The sequence below is a fragment of the Anabrus simplex genome, chromosome 3 (assembly GCF_040414725.1).
Source record: "Anabrus simplex isolate iqAnaSimp1 chromosome 3, ASM4041472v1, whole genome shotgun sequence".
Taxonomy (NCBI): domain Eukaryota; kingdom Metazoa; phylum Arthropoda; class Insecta; order Orthoptera; family Tettigoniidae; genus Anabrus; species Anabrus simplex.
Window position 1 is genome coordinate 131,752,723 of NC_090267.1, and position 23,086 is coordinate 131,775,808.

The 23,086-nt window shown below is 37.2% G+C and overlaps 1 protein-coding gene across 2 annotated transcripts in view; it reads right to left on the reverse strand.

Annotated features, from left to right (window-relative positions):
* Window positions 1-4,046: 4,046 nt before the first annotated feature.
* Ts (Thymidylate synthase) overlaps window positions 4,047-23,086 on the reverse strand; it is a 77,090-nt gene continuing 58,050 nt past the window's right edge. Inside the window, exon 4 of one of the 2 annotated variants that reach the window (XM_067142702.2) lies at window positions 4,047-5,145. In XM_067142702.2, coding sequence (XP_066998803.2) covers window positions 4,936-5,145 — 210 coding nt within the window. In that variant the 3' untranslated portion in view covers window positions 4,047-4,935. The remainder of the gene's footprint in view (window positions 5,146-23,086) is intronic. The other variant, XM_067142703.2, reaches the window with a different exon arrangement.

Below are 23,086 nucleotides of genomic sequence, written 5' to 3' on the forward strand. Positions count from 1 at the left end.
ACACGTATTTATGGAATGAAGAAGTCCCGTGGTCGTCTATTCAGATACTCTGCACGAACAAAATTCAGCTTTGTCTACCTGTAGGCCTATGACACGCTGCTCGCCACACAATGCGGACACAACGCTCGAGGTATCTTGAAATTTCTCGCGAGAAAAACAAGGCTTGCGCTATGGCTCATTCCACGTTAAGAAAACAGTATTGCTCTTACGGACCTACGAGACACCCATAATTTCTCGTGATTAAGGGATAGTATACTCTACTTTTTAATGTATTATGAAAGATAGATAAAAAGGATGAGGCATTTTTGCCCGTGAGATATTAAAATAACTATATAACATTTTATTTTTTATAAATACATTCGTAGGAAGTACAATGGCGGGAACAGCCACCGCTTCATTGCCTCGCTTTATTTGCCTTCTATGTTGCTCTGGTACAAGCATCTGTGAACCGCAGGCAGAACACTTCTGTAGTTAAGTTCTTTATTGCATGTGTGTTTTTAGGCTGTAAATCAGTGCGTACTTGTCTTGTGTGCCTATTTGTATGATCTCTTTCTTTTAACATTAACACCGTGATTTCTTTTATAGAGATGCCGTTTACGGTATTTATTTGTTGCGTGTGCTTTTCAGCCTTTATATCAGTGTAGAGATTCTATGACATGCTCTATTGGTGAAAAATATCTAATTCCCTCCATGGGAATTTAGAATTTTCCATTCGGAATTGCTAGGCGGGCAATAATTCCATTGTGGAGATTTATCTCCCGTGTGCAGTTATCAGACTGTGCCTCTTATATAGGCTTCTGATAAGTTCACCTGCATACACCCAGTGTCAGTGGGTAGGGTCTGACACTAGACTCGTCAGAGTGGGACGAAACGCTGGTTAATAGAGCAAATGCCTGAAAAGCCTACATCTGATATGTTTTTGACATGCTCTATTGGTGAAAAATATCTAATTCCCTCCATGGGAATTTAGAATTTTCATTCCTATCATAGCCGCAAGAAAGAAACTCTGCGTATGAAGGCATGGAAAAAAAAAAGAACCTGTGGTAATGGCTTTGAGAACGTGGTGTAGTGTATGATGAGAACATGCTGAAAACAGACTTGATGGCCCTCATAAACAGTGTGTGATGGAAATATGATCGCCACAGAATCGATGAAATGGCAAGAGAAAATGGTGTCACGGTTCTTCGTTTACCACCATAACATTGTGACCTGAATCCTACTGAACTTGTTTGGGTGAGGTGAAGCACTAAGTTGCTATGAAAAACACCACGTTCAAAACAAGGGACATGGAAAGACTCATCATTGAAGGTTTCCTACGCGTGACTACTGAAAACTGGGCGAACTACGTGAAACACGTTAAAAACATTGAAGCGGACATGTGGAAATCTGATTTGATCGAGGACGAAATGGAGCCCTTCATCATTGCTGTCGGCAGTGAATCTTCGTACAATTCAGATTGATAGAGGAATTCAGCCTGCAGCGGCAAGGAAGTAACATCAGATCAAAAATTAGATGTATGGCTTTTCAGACGTTTGCTCTATTAACCAGCATTTCATCTTAGGTCTGACACGTCCCACTCTGACGAGTCTAGTGTCAGACCTTACCCACTGATGCTGGGGTGTATGCAGATGAAATTTATCAGAAGCCTATTATGAGGCACAGTCTGATAACTGCATATGGAGATAAAACTCCACAATGGAATTAATGCCCGCCTAGCAATTCCAAATGGAAATACTAAATTCCCATGGAGGGAATTAGATATTTTTCCACCAATAGAGCATATAAAAAATCAGATAAAAAATTAGATGTATGGCTATTCAGGCATTTGCTCTATTAACCAGCATTTCGTCTTAGGTCTGACACTAGACTCGTCAGAGTGGGACGTGTCAGACCCTACACACTGATGCTGCGGTGTATGCAGGTGAAATTTATCAGAAGCCTATTATGAGGCACAGTCTGATAACTGCATACGGGAGATAAAACTCCACAATGGAATTAATGCCCGCCTAGCAATTCCAAATGGAAATTCTAAATTCCCATGGAGGGAATTAGATATTTTTCCACCAATAGAGACGAGTCTAGTGTCAGACCTAAGAAGAAATGCTGGTTAATAGAGCAAACGCCTGAAAAGCCATACATTTAATTTTTGATCTGATTTTTGATATGCTCTATTGGTGGAAAAATATCTAATTCCCTCCATGGGAATTTAGTATATCCATTTGGAATTGCTAGGCGGGCATTAATTCCATTGTGGAGTTTTATCTCCCGTATGCAGTTATCAGACTGTGCCTCATAATAGGCTTCTGATAAATTTCACCTGCATACACCCCAGCATCAGTGGGTAGGGTCTGACACGTCCCACTCTGACGAGTCTAGTGTCAGACCTAAGAAGAAATGCTGGTTAATAGAGCAAACACCTGAAAAGCCATACATCTAATTTTTGATCTGATTTTTTATATGCTCTATTGGTGGAAAAATATCTAATTCCCTCCATGGGAATTTTGAATTTCCATAAGGAAGTAACATTCGGTGAGTACCATAAAGTTGTTGTCTAATGGCAGATATTTTACTTTGGTTGTATATTGCATAGTATTTGTGTGTGTTCTGTTATTTTCGTACTGTACAGAAGTTGTTACTGAAGATTTTGATGCTGTGGTGTGCAGTGAAAAATCATGGCATAACTTGTACCGATACAAAAATTTGCTATGTGTTTTGTTTGTGTTTGCTTTTGTTATTTAGCTGTTCTTAAGCACATTTAATTTACCGCTGTTTTCTTTAAGACCACTTTTAATTTTTACTATTGTCTTTTGTTAAGCGATACAGCACAGTAGAACCCCGCGTTGCCTGGGGAAATTTAATAATTGCTGCTTTACATCCCATTAACTACTTTTACGGATTTTGGAAACGCTGAGGTGCCGAAATTTAGTCCCGCAGGAGTTCTTTTACGTGCCAGTAAATCTACCGATACGGGGCTAATGTATTTGAGCACCTTCAAATATCACCGGACTGAGCCTGGATCGAACCTGCCTGGATGGAGTTAGAAGGCCAGCGTCTCAACAGTCTGAGTCACTCAGCCCATCTGGGGAAATTTATTAAATGCAATTAAATGCATCATTCACCCTTCGAGCCCATAAAAAATATTATTTGTATATTTTCTCCTCCGGTTCACCTCACACTTCAATGCTAAGGTTTCTTAAACCTCTGATTCTGTACAAACCAAAAACTCACCGTCCCCTTTACTTCATACAAAAAAATTTCAACTTAGTTCCTTCCGCTTGTTATCTTGAAGTTAAATATTGAATTTCACAGATGTATATGCTGCCGTTACCCTGTGATAGTGTTGCGCAGAGCCATTCGATATGGCAACCCTGTTGTCATAAGAGCAATACTGTTTTCTTAACGGGGAATGAACCATAGTCTATAGAAATCTCGAGACCCCATCTCAGATTGCCCATCACTAGTTGAAAAGAAGTGATTCTGATGATAAAATTGCAGTTACATGCTCAGGAAACAGACCTTGCTTTTGAATAATATATATTAAAAACTAGTGCCAAGATGTCAGAAATTCCTCCCAACACTTAGTTGCATTGTTGAAAAGTTGACAAGGCATGTAACTTCTTTGTGAATATTTCTCAGTTTGCCTTACTAAAAAGAAGTATGAATGATCATTTCGTCTCCACTTGCACTGAAAAAAATATGGTCCCGGGGGTTTTCATAGATGTTTTATCATACTAACTTATAACAAGTTTGAATGTTTAACATGACCCCTGAAAAACGAAGCAGATTAAAATCTATTAACCAGAAATTTCACTTCTCATTTCAGCTCCTTGGCGCTGTTACAATGGACGATAAGAGAAAAACCATACCAGAATGTGTGTGGATATATATTCCACCTCCAGGTCACCCAGGAACTGGACATTTTCATTCATATCCTTAAATAAGGATATTCCAGGCCTTACAGAATTTTCAGAACATTACTGTTTTCTTTTCTTACCAATTAGTCTCAATAATCTATAGGTTAATACGATTACAAAAGTCATTCAGCATGAAACATATACAAATATTTCAATTTACTGAACAAAGCTTCAAGTACAGGACTCAAAAATAAATACAACCCAGCATTACAATTTTTAAAAAGAAAAGGTACTACACCAAGATAATACACACAAATGTTTGTTTAGTTGTTCAAATTTCTGAATGAAAACTCACTCTTCTTGAGTTTTAACAAGTTCAGATGAAATGGATCTAATTGTGGTTATACAAACTTATATAGCACATTAACACTTACATGTTACAAAATGTCACAATGCATGAACATTTCATTACAGTATAACTAGGCAGCAGGCTAACCAATCCAGTATACATAAAATGTATCCAGGTTTTTCAAGAAAGTTGCTGACTAATCCTCACCTTTATCCATTTTCTGCTGAGCCTTGTGCATTCCCAACATTAATTTAAAACAACTATACTTCTTACACTGTTTTAAACAGGCCAATAGATCAGTTAATATGTATACATTATTAACAAGTGAGTAAACTCGCAACACTACTACTGAAGTGGGGATAAAGAAGGATTAATAATTTGAGATTCCTTCAATAAAAAATATTCTTTAAGCTATTTAGTAATTCACACAACTGAGACAATCCAAAGAAAGGAAAGTAAAAACATGTCCAATGATCACAGTAATTACAGCACACCCTCACATCTTCTTACACACACTCAGTGAATATGGAAGAAACAATTCAAGGAAAGAAACATGGACACAGAATGATGGAGATGCTAAACAATTAGAATATCTTTTATAAACGATGTTACAAATTGAAAGCTTGAACATTTCTTAACTTGCACATCTGGAAGCAATATTTATACTAACAGCTGTCTTTTGTATACAAACAACTCCAAACAGTGACTGCCAATTGAATTCCAGTGGAAATTTCAAACAGCCAATTCCATGTCAATTTTAGGATATGGTTTGTAGTCCAAGAGTTCAAAGTCATCATATCTGAAATCCTCAATATCAGTGACATTTCTGGTGAAGCGAAGAGTTGGGAAGGGTCGAGGCATGCGTTTGAGTTGCTCTTTCAAAGCTGCTATATGGTTCTGATATATGTGGCTGTCTCCAAGAGTGTGAATGAATTCACCCGGCTGCAAGAATGAGTAAAATTAGCACCAATTCAGAGTTTAAAAAAATATATGTGGGAAAGGCCACATATAATTTTAGTGAAAGAATGTAATTTGTTAAGAAGGAAGCCATACTTTCCAGTGTCGACTCAGTTAAATTAACTTAAAAGCTTTTCAGTCTGTTGAACACACAAGTTCAATATTAAAAACCCACAATTTTTATTCCTAATTTAATAGTGTTTTTTTAACAGGTATGTTATAGTGTAATATTTATACTGAACCTGTGTGATCGACAGACTGGAAAGCTTTAGTTACATTTAAATGAAATTGATGGAAAGGAAGACCAGAGGCAAATCAAGTCTTCATAAACATAAAAGATGGAAATATGGCTTTACGTCACACCGACATGGACAAGTCTTATGGCGACGAAGGGATAAGAAAGGGCTAGGAGTGGGAAGGAAGCGGCTGTGGCCTTAAGGTACAGCCCAGCATTTGCCTGGTGTGAAAATGGGAAAACACGGAAAAACCACCTTCAGGGCTGCCGACAGTGGAAACATGAACAGGAACCCAAAACAAACACAAACTAAGCATCTTCACAGAGTAAGGATTAAGCTGAGTGGTACCTTAAATAATTATACATCAAATTTATAAAATAAAATGGAAGCATGTTTAACAAACTTAAGAAAAGTATTGTTAGTGTTGACACAAAGAAACCCTCAAATGGCAAAAGAAAACCTTCAAAGTTGCACAGACCAACAGTGCTTTACGAAGTGCTTAATTATGCGTTCTCATTCACGTGCAAATCATAATACATAAACGGTACAGGAGCTGCAAAGAAAAGCCTCAAAAGTGCAAAGGAATAACACTGATTCACAACCAGCTATACCATGTGCTCCCAAACAAGTGGAAAATAAAGCAAATAATATCACCTACGGAGTCTACCTCCATAGTGTAATGGTTAGTCATTAGCTAGTTATTGGAGACCTAGGTTTGAATAATGGCCTATTAGACTTGAAAAGATACATACAGCTCACCTTCTTTGGAAGTTTACTGGACTCTAGTTGTGCCACCTCAGAGAATGCGAGGACACAAATATGCTTTTAAAGAAGTACAGTATATAAAGTGTCTACCAAATATTTGGGCAAGTTTTTAAACTCATTCATGCACATCCATTAACTATCCATCTATTCGTTCTTTAACTCGTCACTTAATTTAACCAACACATTCTCGTTTCCTGCTTTGCAAGTATTGCAATTCCATCACTTCTATCGTTCTTCAAAGCTGACAAAATAAATGGACCATGGCTCTGCCACTATATACAGAGTGTCCAAAAAGTAACTCCTTAAATGCAGTGTAGAGAAAATTTAGGAATGACATGGTGGTTTCACGTCTGGATAAGTTGACAGAACATCAGTGTTTGGAGCACTGAAAACCCTCACGAGTGGAAGAAAAAAACCTCTACACGATCAGGAGATTGAGGTATGGTGGAACTTAAGATGGCAACGTGTTATTGGGTCAATGTTCTCCCATGTCATCACCAACACAGAACATACAGCTCATCTCGGTGAGCATGAGATTCAAGAAAGCAAGAGGTCTGGTTCCAATAAAATGGGGTAACTGAAGCCTCTAGAAAGTGTTCAACAATATACACCTATGTGTGCAGACATACCTGCAGGCCAAAGGAGGACATTTCCGACAGCTGCTGCAGAAAAAATTGCAATGCTGTAAGTACCATTTAAAATTTCTCCTGCAGTGACTTTTTTTTAACATCGTGTATTAGATTGTAAATACTCATAATGGAAGAACTAACTAATGGCACGTGTTTTTACCATTTCTATACAATAAGGTCATCTGACCAACCGTTTACAGGTCCTTGCAGTAAGTTTATGGGCACCGATACAAAATAGTATAGCAGCTCTCACCCGATACTTCCATCAAAACAATAGTCTGAACGTTAATTATACATCATATTCATGCAAGAGTGCTTTGAAAACAAAGTCTTGTAGCGGAAGTCATAAGTCACTGTGTTTATTTGCTAATTATTTATGAGCATTTGTAACTTTTGGGCACAGCCAGAAACCCTAAAGTTTTTAAGGGAAAATATTCATAACTTTTGGTTTGTTAATGTTAGACTTTCATAGGATGTAGCTACTTGGGCTACAGCAAAAAAGTGTTGTGAGAATAGCTTGATTTTTTTCTTTATTATCAATAATATTAATAAAAATGAGATGTGTCTGCTTGTTTGTGTTCCAGATAGGCTATAAAACTACTGGATCGATTGAGCTGAAATTTGATAAGGATATAGCTTGAAAACCTGAGTCACGCAAGGGATACTTTTGATTTCGATACATTTCACTGTTTTAAACCAGTGGAGGATTTTACAAGTATATGGCCCAAATTTGGGTATTTTTGCCCTACATGACCTAAAATAACTGGTAAATAGTTGGCCATATCAAAAATTAAGTACACCATATGACCACATTAAATTTTCTACAAGAAACATCATATGCATTTACTCTGTAACTAACTCAGCTTTCTTCAGTTTTTTAACGGGGTCGCCTGCGCTGATGAATAGGCAAGTCATCGTTCATGTGTTGAGGAATGAGCGCGCCATTCTACGGAAAGCTTTTGTAGTTGTATTGTTGAGAGTGCTAAGCATGCTTATCCATATCTGAGAACTGCTGTGAGCTGCAGTTTATTTATTCAGCCATTTTCATTATCATGGTCTTCACATTATATGTATATTCTATGTTTCATAATGAATTAATGTTATTGGCTTTATGTCCCACTAACTATTTTTGCTATTTGTTTTACGTTGCACCAACACGGATAGGTTTTATGGCAATGACGGAATAGGAAAGGCCTAGGAATGGGAAAGGAACGGCCATGGCCTTAATTAAGGTACGGCCCCAGCATCTGCCTGGTGTGAAAATGGGAAACCACGGAAAACCATCTTCAGGGCTGCCGACAGTGGGGTTCGAACTCACTATCTCCCGGATGCAAGCTCACAGCTGCGCCCCCCTAACCGCACGGCCAACTCGCCTGGTCTAGCTATTTTTTTAAATGGATCTTGGAGATGCAGAATTTGGTCCCACAAGAGTACTTTTACGTGCCAGTAAATCTACCAACACAAGGCCGACGTTTTCCTTTTAACACCTTCAAATACCACCAAATTGAGCCAGTATCAAACTGCCAAGTTGAGGTCAGAAGGCCAATGTCTCAACCATCTGAGTCACTCAGCCCAGCATTCCGTGCTTCTATCCTTTTAATATAGTGTAGGTTTAAGATTTATATTTAATGGGTTTATAATTCACATTTCATTTTTGCACTATAATCTAGAGAACCAGTGCTTCAGTCATGGCCAGCTTTACATGGCATGCTCTTGGGTGTCGATGGGGCATAACTTTATATTTATGTAGTATAGTATTCTCTACAAGAGCTAGTTGTAAGACATGCATTATACTTGCGGGCCACCTTCATTTTATAACTTTAATCGTTGCTCATAAATTCGTACGAAGAACAAGTACTTTAGCTAGTGGGGAATAAAGGAAAGGAAATCATGAAAGAAAAAACCTCGCATTTTCTTTAAATCACACGTTCGATGCCATGTGCGTGATCAGGCGAGAACTAAGCTATGTTAGTTCCACTGTGCTTCTGATTTAATGAATATTCATAATGCTAATATAGTTTTAAGATAGTTATGTCAAGGCTTCATGAAAAAAGGCATGAAGCCCTTCACAAACCTCTTTTATCATGGGTGTACAGGAAAACATGCATGGATCTTTGTAGACAGTGTTGTCGAGAAATGTGGGGATGGGTTGTTGTCTCACATGAATCTCTCTTTTTGGGTCATTTCCACATGGAAAAAAAGAAAGTTTCATACACAAAGTCAGAGGTTTTGTCATCCAACAGGGTGGAGAGGTGGTTATGCTATGGGGCTGCATTGCATCTGAAACTGCTGGAGAGTTGAGCATTGTTAATGGGTGCATCAACAGCATGCAGTATTGTGCAAACACTAGAAGTGATGCTGCCATGCGTCATTAACCTCATTGGTGAAAATGTTACTTTTCTATAATATAAAGTGCTGGCACAAAGACAAAATAATCTCTAAAAGCTGGTTTGAACCACGATGTTAAAACTCTGGCATGGCCTACACGAGTTAAACCCAATAAAAAATGTATGGAATACCATGACTATAACACTGATGATGTTAAAACCCAACAACCAGGATGAATTAAAGTTCATGTCGCTCAGTGTGGAAGAAGGCTTTTAAGGAGTTGTGTCTGAAACTCCATGGCAGATCGTGTGAATAAATTTACAAATGACAGAGGTTGACCTGTTGAATGCTGCTAAGTTGGCTGTAAGTTGTAAAGGTCTGTCATTTCATTATGTAAATATTCTATGCATTTATCTCCATTATATTTAATTTTTCACTAATGTCCCCAAACTTCGTGTAAGAACTGCACATTAATTTTTCCATTAGTTCTGAATTCCAGTGATTCAAACATAATCAATGATGTCATTAAGACAATTCAGTAAAAAATTTTGAGATGAGTTTAGAAATGCACCCTTTAAATGAGGTCATTTTAGTAGTCTAGAATTTTACATATACCAAAGATAGTAAAACTTCACATGCCAAAAAATAAAATGCTAAAAATGTTATAGATTTTCTATTTATAGTTTCCAAGCATCTTTCCATCTCCATCAATCAGGGTAATTTCAGGTATTCACTACTCACATTTCCATATAAAATGAAACTTGATCAAGTTGATTTAAAAAAAGTTACTTATCAACACAACTTGACAAATATGTTATGAGTGTCATTAAATGAGAAGTGATGATTGATGACCTAGATGTAGATATCTTTAAAACTTTAATCACCAAAAACAGGAAAATTCCATGTACCAAGAATCCATAAAATGCAGAACAAAGATTGCATGTATAATTAATGTGAACAACCCAAAGTCACATTCTGTATTTCACACCAAGAAAAAATTCAAAGAGCGTGCTGTTATACTGATAACATCCTTCCTAATGAAAACTATCATTAAAACTTCAGCTATACACAAGAACCTCATTAATCTGGATTTCCAGTTTATCTGGATCAAAAATAATAAAAATTTATTTTCATTTGTATAGTATTTCTTTTATGGGGTTGACTCTTCCTGAATGTCTTTTCCGCTAAGGATAGTTCAGGACAGGAATAACTGGAAGTAACTCGGTCACGATCTATCAAAGGTACCATCCGGGCATTAGCCTGGAACTGAGAATGGGAAACAATTCCCAAGACGGCCGAGGTGGGATTCAAACCCATGCTCTTCTGAATGCAATGAAAATGAATCCGGCGTTCAATCAGAAGAAACAATGACTCAGAGAGAGGCAACAATGCAGCTGGATAATCTGATGACCTATTTAAAATCACAGACTGATACCACGCCGGCAGAACTGGTGTTAGTAAAATTTCATTGTGATTGTGCTGTATGCAAGCGCTATACAAATGTAAAACATAAAAAACTCACACATTATTTTAGTGCATAAAATAGAGCCGTAAATGTAAGAAAAAGGTTTTTATAATTTTTTTTATAAAAATGGTATTACTGTACAACTTTTGTTAACAGATTATATAACATGTACTGTATTAGTTTTAAAGATTTTTCCAGATAATCTGGATTTTGGATCACCCGGATCAGTTCCGGTCCTACTTAATGCAGATAAATGAGGTTCTTTGTACCTAATCTGGCCAGAAACAGAGTTAAAAACCACCAACCAAGTTCTGTCATTTTTCCTGCAACAACATCTGGTGGCATATACGAGAATGTCTTGTGTAAATAATATGCATTAATCTTGTTGCATCCAGTGTCCAGTAATCATGGAATGGGGCAATTATGAAAAGCATACTGCAGTAATAATGTTGCCCTGCCAACTTTACAAAACCAAAAAATTAGGAGATCTTGACATGAAAAATCAGGAGATACAATTGGTCAAAACTGCTTGTTCTACATGTCTTATGCAACACAGGAGTACTATGGTAATTATAACACTTATTATCTCAAAACCCAACTGTTGTTATACGAGGCTACAAGGCTAAAAATTACAAATCTCTATTTCCTCACAGGAAGTATAGGAGTGAGATCGGTCTCTGATAAGCCTTCCAAAAATAGTATGAACTCGTGCTCCACACATGTGCATGTCATGCGCTTAGATGCCATTACTTAGCAAATGCACAGGTTGATATATTGCATCACGCGCCCGCGTGATTCTGCGAAGCGCTATGATACTTTTATCAGGTAACAAACGAAAATTCACCAGAATTGTCTCCAAATGGCACCTAAGATATCCACAAAAATCACTAGCCCCTCTCTTTGAAATTGTCACTAAATTACCAAAAAAGTCTCCAAATTTAGCGACTGGTCTCTAGGATCGACTAGATTGATGTGATTAGAGACGGTCGATAAATCACAGCCTGCTACTTTCTCACCGATATTTTTCTGTCACTGATATATCGCATACGCTGTCACGGAAGAGTCTGCATCAAAATATCATTCAAGTTGTGTACCTGGATCACGTTCACAGGGCTATGTTATCTGCTGTAGCTCAAGTTCTATATCCGTTTTCCATTTACCAGTTCCTACGGCGATATTAAAGATGTTCCATCATACATTTTATCGCAGAGTATTAATGAGTACAGTAGAGAGAATACCTATCTAGTAACTCTTATATGTTAAAAGGCAGCTCGTGTTTCATATGTAGTGCAAATCAAACTGATCAGTCCTCAGCTGGCAAATGAGGGGCATGTTTGAATACAAAATTTTTTCAAGAAGTACTTGTCCGATGATTTAAAGCAATATGTACAAAATAATGTGGTACCGTTTAAGAAAGTTAAGTTAGTAGCATGATCTCAGAAAATATTAACACCATGACACAGTTCTTTAAGTCCGATTATTAGCCCTTTGGTACCATCACTGAAAGTGAAAACAAAATGTTGATATCTTTAACCATTCATGAGTTATTTGAGGTGGACAACTTCGCTGAATAATCCTGTATATGGGAGGAACCCTTTGAATTAAGCTCATAAATTTATTATTTTTAGTCATTTTATTTTTAAACCTACATTACGTGCCTACTGAAAATAACTGGCATCCCGGAGACACGATACGGGTAGTCATGTTCCGTTTATGAATTTATTGTGCATCATGTTAACAGCCTTTTCCCTATGCATTATTAAAACTTCAAATTATAATTGTGAATATTATTTATCCCACTTCTAATGTCCTGAATCTTGCGAAAAATACTACCTGACATTGTCGCCATATCAACTAGAAGTATTTCCATACCGGCCGCCCGTGACCAGTGAGTGACCGTGACGATAATCATATGCTTGTGCTTTCTGTGACTGAATGGCAGATATTTTTGTGTCACAGATATGCCGGTCGCTGGTATTCTGAAATATTATTTAAGCTCATCTCTAGATGTGATGTGAACGAAAAGAACGTAGCACGAGCATGCAAGAACGAGAGATTGACAATTGATATACGCGTCGCAATATACAATTTCAATAAACATTGCACACCAGTGTGCATTTCTCACATTAATACATGTCGATATTTCATCTGAAAGCGCCCAATGAGCGAAGGATTTCCTGAAAGCTGAAATGGCGGGATTTGAAAACAAATGTTGTAAGTTCACTAGAAAATAAGCTAAAATCGGGAGAAATAATTGAATAATCGGGAGGCGGGAAAATCTGTCGAATATTGGGAGTCTCCCATCTAAATCGGGAAAGTTTGCAGGTATGCAAAAGTAATGATTCTGCATATTTGGGTTGAGTTGGAAGAATATTTTCTGAGACATACATACAGTTGCAAAATGATACGTGCCTCAGGGTCAGGAATGATATGAAAGGAGGCTCCTACCCCAGGGGCTAATATTTATTTATTCAATAAGTCTTTATAGAGTTATCCTCTTTTTTAGACTCTAAATTATAAGGAAAGAACAAATCAAAACCAGGATGAGTGTCTAATGAAACAAAATAAGACTTGGGACCGTCGACTTGGTCCTTAACACAAAATAAACAGAAACTCCAAAATCACGGCAATCGGCACTGTTGGCAAATGATAAAATTTGGTACGACACCTGTCAATTAGGTTACGTAACCGAATAACTTAAAACAAGGCAATCTCGTTATATAACAAAACTAAAGTTCAACAACAACAACAACAACAACAACAAGTTAAAAATTAAAACTTCTACATAAATTATCCTAGTATTATGGGCTATAAAGGTGAATCCTCATGATAAAAATAGATTCTCTTTTAGGGGAGGAACAGGTACTGGATTTTAAAACAGTGTAGTAAAAATTTCAAATTAATTATAAACACTGGGTAAAAAAATCCCTATAGAACTACATAGAGCATAATTATTCTATCATGGGCTACAGAGTGGTTCTTTGTTATAAGAATAGTTCATCTAGAGGAAGTACGAATAACTGAACGTAACAATTCCTCCTGCAAGCCTTAGCTTATCCTTAAATGAGGAAGCTGTTACTATTTCCTGACATTCCTAGATGGAAAAAAAAAGTAAATTCGTCCCGAAATGGTGCAGTTCATTTCAGGCTCACCACCTTTGTAGGCGAGTTGTGTGTCTTTTTAACAATATACGAACCCTCTCGCCAATCTTCTGGCGGTACCTCGAACACAGTTTTGTATTCCAAATTCCGAATATCTAGAATCAATTTTCTGTAAATTTTTATTATTATTATTATTATTATTATTATTGATGCAATCATATCGAGTTGTTAGGACGAGATATTTCAGTAACTTTCAGATGTTCAGACATGATCAATTGTCTATGTGGCGATTTCTTAGTTTCAAGTTATGGTATTATTACAGAGTTGGCCACTTTATTTTCAAAGTTTTATTTTACGAGCGGATGTGCTTTGATTGGTGACCAGCAGGGGGTTGTTCCTTTTCATGTGAGTAATTTATATTAGTATCGGATTTTGGGAACTTTAGGGCAATGATATAGTAGATGAATCCCATAGGGAAAGCTGGAAAATTTATAATGTCCAATAACAGACCATTTATATTGGTATTATAACTTTAGGACATACAAAATATTTTTTTGAGATTATGAGTAAGAGGACGCGTTTCTCATTTGAAAGGCCTGCATTTTTCATGATTGCGTAACTTGTCTCGGGTATATTTGAGAGCAGCGTGTGTTAAGGGTTGGACCCTGTGTGTTTTTGATATTTGCTACATTATTTTGGGAGACTGAATCTCCGCTCGAGTTATTCCGCCGTGTTGTGGGCGAGGGTGAATGTGTCAACCGAGGAGAGTTTTATTTTAGCGACCTATATTTCGTGATGATTTTATTGGTTTTTGTCCTTGCCACTACATTTGTTGCAGTAGATGTTTTGTTTGGATTCATTTTATGATATAACCGCGCTGAGGGATATTTGTGTCATGTAATCTTTTTCAGGGACCAACGGTGAATTATGCCTTGAAAGTTAAAGCCTACTCTGTAATTTTTATGCAATTTGTGCCATGTAATTTATTTCAGGAATCCACATTGATTTGTCCGTGTCGCTATAAAGTTCACAAGTAGACGGATTTTGTGTCATGTAATCTTTTTCAGGAACAAACCTTGAATTATGTGTTGAAAGCTAAAGCCAGCTGTGTTATTTTTATGAATTTGTGTCATGTAATTTTATTTCATGAACCTACGTTGAATAGAAAGTGTTGGTTACAGTGTAAATTTATTTCCTTATGTTTCCATTGAGACTTTGGGTGGGTGAGGGTTGCATAAATGCAGCATGCTTTTCTTGGTGAGCCCTGGAAAATATGACATGTTTTTGTTTCTTTGATTTGCCTTTTATGTGATTTTTGTGCGTTGTTCTGATCCACAGTGTTTTGTATTGCTCATGATTGAGATGTATATATTTGTGCTTAGGATGTTTTATCACTCAGCGTGTTATATACTGCACAGTTAGATTAGTGTTTATCTCCCCATTGCACATTAAATCACATCTCTCCTTAAGGTTAGGGACCTCCACTGCAATGTCAAATGTGCAGGAAAGGGGAACATACTCATCTATAGATGAAAGGGTTATTCTTCATATTTTCTTGTTTATTTTTTTAAGAAACATATTTTTCCTCTAAACTGACGTCATGCTTCGTCTTACTTTATTTATAGCTTTTAATTGACCTCACCCTGTCCATATTAGTTATAAGTTTCCCATCAAAATCCAGGGTGTTCATATTTTTAAGGCATTATTTTTCATAGTTTGAACTGAACATGGCCTGGTAACGGCTGACTAGTCTGTGGCAAATTACCTTGATGATAGAAACAGGGACAACAGTAGGAAATTTATTATCATTAGGTAACCGCTGATAAATACTGAAAGATCAAGGGTGCGAAATATAAATTAAGGGTACTTTAACTACCTACTCAGAACAACTAATGATTGGAATACAAGAATCAGGTGATTTTTATTTATATTTTCTTGACTACACTACACCCTTTGTCCATGACTGTAGCCAACAATGCAATATTTGAATATGAAGAACGGCAATAACCAATAACAATACGACTTAACTATTTCACCAGTGAAATATTGTATATTCTGTTGATATCCTTTCTTTAAACATAATTTACAACAGTATCGCATTATTTAAGGAAGTTATTAACCCAGGTGGGCTCATTCCTTACTGCCGCGTAACATCACCTTATGCTGACGTCACGTGGAGAGCTCCTGTCGGCAGCTGTTGCGGTGAATGCTAAGGAACTCTCTTTCATATTGCGATACGCAGAGTCATAACATTTTCCTTATTTTATCGATTGTTGTGTTAAACAGGAATGATTCTAAATATGGATTGTGAGAATGGCTGTGCAGTTATTTTCCAGGCGCACAGCTCTGGCAGTGGGGTAGACTTTTAAACAAGGAAGTTTAAAGCAACTTAATCGAGCTAGTTAATGACACCTTCGACGTGTTGCACTCCAGGGTGCCTAAATATGAAAAGATTCCTGTTAGAAGTGGATATGGCTCAAACATAAGGGGCCAATTGCAGAAACGGTGTTTAGACGATGTCTACGGTTAAACAGTGCCTAATCATGGCTGTTGCATTGCAGACACATTATTTATCACTTAGAAACTGTCTAAAACAGATGTTCAGCCGGCCATGTTTAAACACTACCGAGAACACTGTTTAACCTCATATGAGAGGTGTGAATCACAATCACAGGTTATGTACCATGAAACATGTAATTTGTACCATCATGCTGAGACGATTCTGGGAAGAAATGTTAGTCCGATGGCCTCTCTCTCATTAATGGTTATGAATTTCATGTTTTTGGTCCGTATTGAACTGAAAATAATATATAAGTAATAATAATAACAACGTAAACGTTTCCACCTTTTCAATACTAAAATATATTCACAAAATTATAAATTACACGGTACTAGTTTCGACCCATCTAGGGGTCATCATCAGCCGTATTGGAGCAAAGATCACTTTTGGCGAAATCCTAAGAAAATGTTATTTTAAAGAATAACAAGTGAAATGAGATGTTATTATGGTAATAGTTAATAATACAAGGAATATACATACTAAGAGGTTTTTAACAAAGAATAAAGTATAAATGGGGTGTTGTAAAAATTATAATCATGGAAATCAGTAAGTTCTTGTATTGAAATGACATATATAAAATTATATATGGCTTAGGAAGAGGGCTTAAGGTGGGGCTGAAGGGTGCGGGAGAAAGTGTAATTGTCTTGGAAAAGTACCTTTGATTAAATTTAGGAGTGAGTTTAGGTTGGCTGCATTATTGTTTCTGAGGAAAGTGATAAATAGATCGAAGAGTATGTTGGGTTTCTCTGAGATTTCATTGAGATTGTGATTGGCATTAAAGTATTGGTCTAGGTGTATGTAGTAATTTTCCATTATGTTGAGTAAAGGGCCCTTGTTTGCTAATACGAGGATGTCCATGTCTTGTTCAATATTGGTGAAATTATGGTTATAATCTTGCATGTGTTGGCCGATGGCTGAAAACCTGTTGTATTTTATTGCGTTAGTGTGCTCGTGGTATCTGATAATGAAGTTTCTCCCGGTTTGCCCGATGTAGGTTTTTTTTACAGGTGGTACATTTGATCCTATAAACTCCTGATTTTAAAAAACTGCTGGTCTTGTTGATGTGTGAAGTATTGTATAAAACGTTCATGTTCTTATTGTTGGTTTTGAAGGCTATTTTAACGCCTTGTTTCTTAAAGATGTTGCTTAACTTGTAGATATCATTGTTGAACGTGAAGGCGGAAAATGTTAGAGGTTTGGTTATTTCTTTTTTGAGGGTAGTTTTTGGGCGATGTTTGTGTTTATTGATTATCCTTTCTATAAAATGATTGCTGAAGCCGTTGAATTTTGCGATTCCGCGGATTGTGTTGAGTTCGTTTTTTAGATCTTTATTGGACATAGGTATGCTGAAGGCTCGGTGAACTAGGCTGTTGTATGTGGCTCGTTTGTGGGACTGGGGGTGCACTGAATCTTGGCGAATGGTGGAGGCTGTTTGAGTGGGTTTTCTGAAAATTTTATAACTGCAAGAATCTGAGTTTCTAGTGATGGTTAAATCTAGAAAGTTGATTTTTTTATTTGATTCGGATTCTATTGTGAATTTGATATGAGGATCAATATTGTTGAGTCTTAAGAGGGTGGTGGGTGCGTTAATTGATTTCTCATTCATGATTACAAAGACATCGTCGACATATCTGGCCAAAAGAGAATGTTTTCGAATTCGTTGTCAATTTTGGTGTATTCGAGGAAGTCCAGGTATATTTCTGCTAAGATACCTGAGGCCGGTGGCCCCATTGCCAAACCATTTTGTTGATATATGACATTGTCAAAAGTGAAGAAGTTATTGTCGATAAGTTTTAATATTGTGATAAAGTCTTGTATCTCTAGTTTGCTTAAGTGGCTGTTTTTGTTTAAATTTTTTATAATTATCGGAATTAATTTTGATACTTGTATGCTTGGGTACATGTTTACAATATTGAAAGAGTGGATGGAGTGATCCGGTTGAAAATTGAACTTGTTTAGTTTTTCTACTAGCTCAGATGTGTTTTTAATAGACTTTTTGGATAAGAGTTGATAATTTTTTCTTAAGAAACATCGGATGAATTGTGATATTTTGTATAAGGGGCTCGGTCTATAGTTGATAATTGGCCGGATGGGAATTCCGGTTTTGTGAATTTTGGGAAGAGCTTTAGCAGTGGGGAGTCCTGGGTTCATATGTATGAGTTTGGATTTTTCCTGTTCGGTGAATAAAAATGTTTTTTTAAGAGTTTGTTTAAGTAGTTTTTGAATTTTTTGGGTGGGGTCTTTTTTGATTATGGAAAATGAGCTGTCTGTGAAAAAGTTTTTTGTTTTTTCAATGTATACTTTTTTATCCACGATAACTGTTGCATTGCCTTTGTCAGCTTAGGTTACGATGAGTTCGTTGTCTTTAATTTTCTTCTTGAGGGCGTATATGCGCTTTTGTTCAGCAATTTTTTCTCTATTATTAAGGTTATTTGAAATGTACGGGGTGGTAGAGCTTAAAATAAGACTTCACTTTTCAAGACACTTGTTTCTTGAGACTGACAAAGGGACAGTCTAGTAAATGTTACTTAATTCTTGGCAACCGATATGTTTTATTATACATGGGGTAATTTCCATGGAATTATAGTTCACTTCGACTACATACATGTCAGAATTACTTGTCCCAATCGTCAAAGGGCTGACACATACAGCAACTAGGAGGGATTCACTTAATATTTACTGCCAAGTAAGCACGCATAATAGTGAAAATTAAAAAGTAGGTTTTATACATAATATACATAATCGTCACACTAATTCAGGTAAGTTTCTGGCAACTATGAGATAGAAAAATGCAAGTGCTTGTGATGGTGGTGATTATTGTTTAAAGAGGAGGACTGGGGAAGAAGAGCTGTGGCCATAATAATAGCCCTAGTATTTGCCTGGTGTAAAAATAGAGAAACTACGGAAAAAACTCTTCAGGGCTGCCGATGATGCATTTCAAACCTACGATCCCTACAATGCAAGCTACATCTATATGGCATGTACAACACATTCTTCTTCTTCTTCTTTCGGTGCCTATCCGTTTCGGATGTTGGCTATCATGATGGCTATTTTCGTCTTGTTTGTGGCAGCGCGGAACAGTTCAACTGATGACATATTGCACCAGCCTCTAAGATTGTCAAGCCAAGATATTCTTCTTCTTCCAGAACCTCTTTTGCTGTTGATTTTTACTACTGTTTTATCTTCCCTTCGTCGAAGCTATTTATGAGTAGATTACACTCACCGTAACAACACTACAATCAAAGCTAAACTTCCCTGTACGGTGGCGTGTCACTTTAGTGCTGATAATAATACGAGATTTAATTTCCGCCGAAGGCAATATTCTTATATGCGGGCAAGTCATGCTCATGGTTAGCCATATTTGAGTAATGTCTATAGGAAGACAAAACGCTGACTGGCGTTCGGCGCGCGCACCGACGAATTCCATTGGTTGCAACAAGCAAAGAGTGTCGTGAAAGATACTTCTATCTCCATTTCCAAACCAATATTGAAACTTTAAACGATGTCTAGTTAAACACTGGCTGAACGTTGTTTATGCAATGGTAGGTTGTGCTCAGTTTAGACGTTTAGGGAGACATTGTCCAAGGCTTAAAACTAGTCATCCTTTCTGCAATCTGCCAAACGAGTCGGGAAAATACTCTGAAGCACTTTCTGGCGGTGATTACAATACTGAGAATTGGTAAACGGAAAACTTAACTTCGTTTCAGAAGCGGTTCTTAATTTCAATAAACTCTCTCTCGAGACTTTTTGAAGACATGAACAATGCAAGTATGTCATATTTTAACTGCCAAATTAAAGCAAGTACGCTTGAAGAATTTGTTTTCACGTGTCCGTGGCCCAGGAGCTTTTTACAGCAATCCGTCCCCTTTTGAAATTCATAACAGAATTCAACTTCTGTTACTCGTGGGCAGTAATGAAATCACTCTCTCCAGTAGTGAGTCACTGGAAGCTGAAAATAACCCATCGCCGAGTGCTACGGGTAGTTTTCATCTTCATGCTGATAATGAAGATGATTTCTTGAACTTTGTAAGCAATGAATTTTGCACAGATGTTGAGGGGCCGCCCTTAACAACTTGACCCATAGATGAACTGGAAGAAACGTCGGAATTGTTAAGGATGGAAAACTTAAGCCAGGACTTCGAAACTGAAGAAAACCAGGATGCAATTAAATATCTTGCAGACTACTTGGCATTCAAATGTTGCCTGTAGATGACAGCTTGGGTAATTAATGGCGTGAGGTCTCCGGAGAAGCCTGATGCAGATCTACAGGCGACCTGCGTGTCTGCGAGAATGGGGCCCTACCTAAGATGAATTCTAATGTTGAAGACGGCACAAACACCCAACCCTCGAACCATAGTAGGAATTAACTTATGAAAGTTAATAGCCCCAACCCGGCTGGGAATCGAACCTGAGACATCTTGGACCATTTAGCCCATGGAGCCGGACATAGCTTGGGTGATAAAGGTGAAATGTTTGCGTTGCTACAGGAAGTGCCTCACGACTGGTTATCAGTCATTTCAAAGGGAGTCCTTACTCGTTCAACCAAAGAATGGTGTCAAAAAATTATGCAGTTTGAGGTACTGTCTGGCAGTTTCCACGGGCTTTATACAATATTTATAAATGTGAAAGAGTGATGCAGATTATAACTTCTATACTTAAATCAAAATTCCCCGAACTTGACGAGAATATTATCTCGCTGTATGTCAAATCTAGGATCTTCATTAGAATACTCTTATCTCACCTAAAAATTTTTTTAAAAAAAATAGATGCTACAAAAAAGCATTCAGCGAAGAAGTGTCGACTATGGGCAGCTTCAGCTTCTTCAACAACTTCCTAAAGTCATCAAAACGTGAGTTCTAAATACAATTAAACCAACAATTATTCCAGTGTTTCTATGTATGTATTGAACTTACACTCAGCTTTAAAGACGTAATTAGCCAGAGTTTCTTCCATTACATTTATGTTTGATTGCAGGAGGTATGTAAAGTACCATTTAATTTTAATAAGGGCAACCTTTTAGTTATTTATTAAAAACTGAACTTATTTTTCTTAATTATCAACATTTATGCTGCATGCAGGTGCGCACTCGTAACCCTCCAGCCTATGTCACACGCGGTCAACCAATGAGCACGCTGTGAGCGGGAATGACCTACCTAATATATACTCTACTTACCTTGGTTATTACCTTTGAGATAGGTGGAACAGTTGAACTGCTATTTGAAATACCCTGTCAATTGCCTGCACTAATACAACTGCTGCCAAACTTATGACTCTTTTCAATATCCCATTTTTGTAAGTATTTTATCAACAAACCTAGTAATATTTTAATAGTAATATTACAAAATAGATATTTCTTCTTTCACGCAGTCCTAAATTACAGCTTGTAATCTAGCAAACGCCTATGGAACTACTCACTGTAAAAATTGTAAATAAATACCACTAATCTCAATTACTACAAACAAACACTTTCTTCTTTTCCTGCCGCTTTTCCCACACCTATGGGGTCGCGGGTGCGAACTACGTCGCACATGTGGATTTGGCCCTGTTTTACGGCCGGATGCCCTTCCTGACGCCAACCCTCTATGGAGAGATGTAAGCACTATTGCGTGTTTCTGTGGTGGTTGGTAGTGTAGTATGTTGTCTGAATATGATGAGGAGAGTATTGGGACGGACATATACACCCAGTCCCCGAGCCAGAAGAATTAATCAGAAGCGATTAAAATCCCCAACCCGGCCGGGAATCGAACCCGGGACCCTCTGAACCGAAGGCCAGTACACTGACCATTCAGCCAACGAGTCGGACTACAAACAAACACTAAACACCAATATTTGTGGAACTAAATGTATCTCTCTCTCTCTCTCTCATACACACACTCTCCCTCTCTCTCTAAATTTGATAAATCTCTACAACTATTAACTACTTTATCACTAAGATAATATAGAGCTCTTGGAACAGCGAACCACTTGCTAGCACATCCAACAATGTTCATTTGAACAACCCTGAAAACTATAAAATTTGATTACTTTTATATGCCACCCACCTACCTAACCATGACCCTAAGAGTGCTAGGGGTGGTTTACCCTTGCAGTGTTTGTCTCCAGATAGTAAGTCATAAGTGTACCAAGTTTAGTTGAAATTACTCCAGTGATTTACGAGGAGATGTGGAATTTATACTCATAGCCTACATACTTCCATTTTTATATTATACCATATAGACTCGCCTTTGTTCCTTTTGGGCTCTGTTCCCAAAACCCAGGTTACACTTCGTTAGGAGTGGGTGAACTTGTGTCATTCCACTCTTGATATTCTACACTTTTTCACAGTTTCTTAAATATTTGTTCACATCTAATGCACAGCTAGATTCTTCAAACTTGGCAGACCTATCAAAGTTGGTCATATGACATGAAAGTTCATGTCAATCACGGCATGTTGGATGGCTATTTCCAAATAATAACAGCCATGGTCATGAATTTCCTAGTAAGAATGTACTTGATAAAACATGTCGGCATGTTCCCATCCTCCTATATATACAACATTTCTTACTGGACCATCATAATACAGCGTAAGTTGCCGTCGCCTAGTGACAATCGGTCCATCAAGTCGATCCAATCTTTGGTTTTGCAATTAAATTAATTACATAAAATTACTTTAGAAAAGAAATGTCCTCCAATTCAATACATAACATGACTCCATCATTAGATGGAGTAATAAAAGTCAAACATATTTTAACTCATTTGAGCCATCTTCCGTGAAAAAAGGGGGTTAAAGTTATTTACATAATAGAAGCTAAAAATGCGTTTAAAACATAGTGAAGGAACAAATGAAAAACAAAAGAGACATG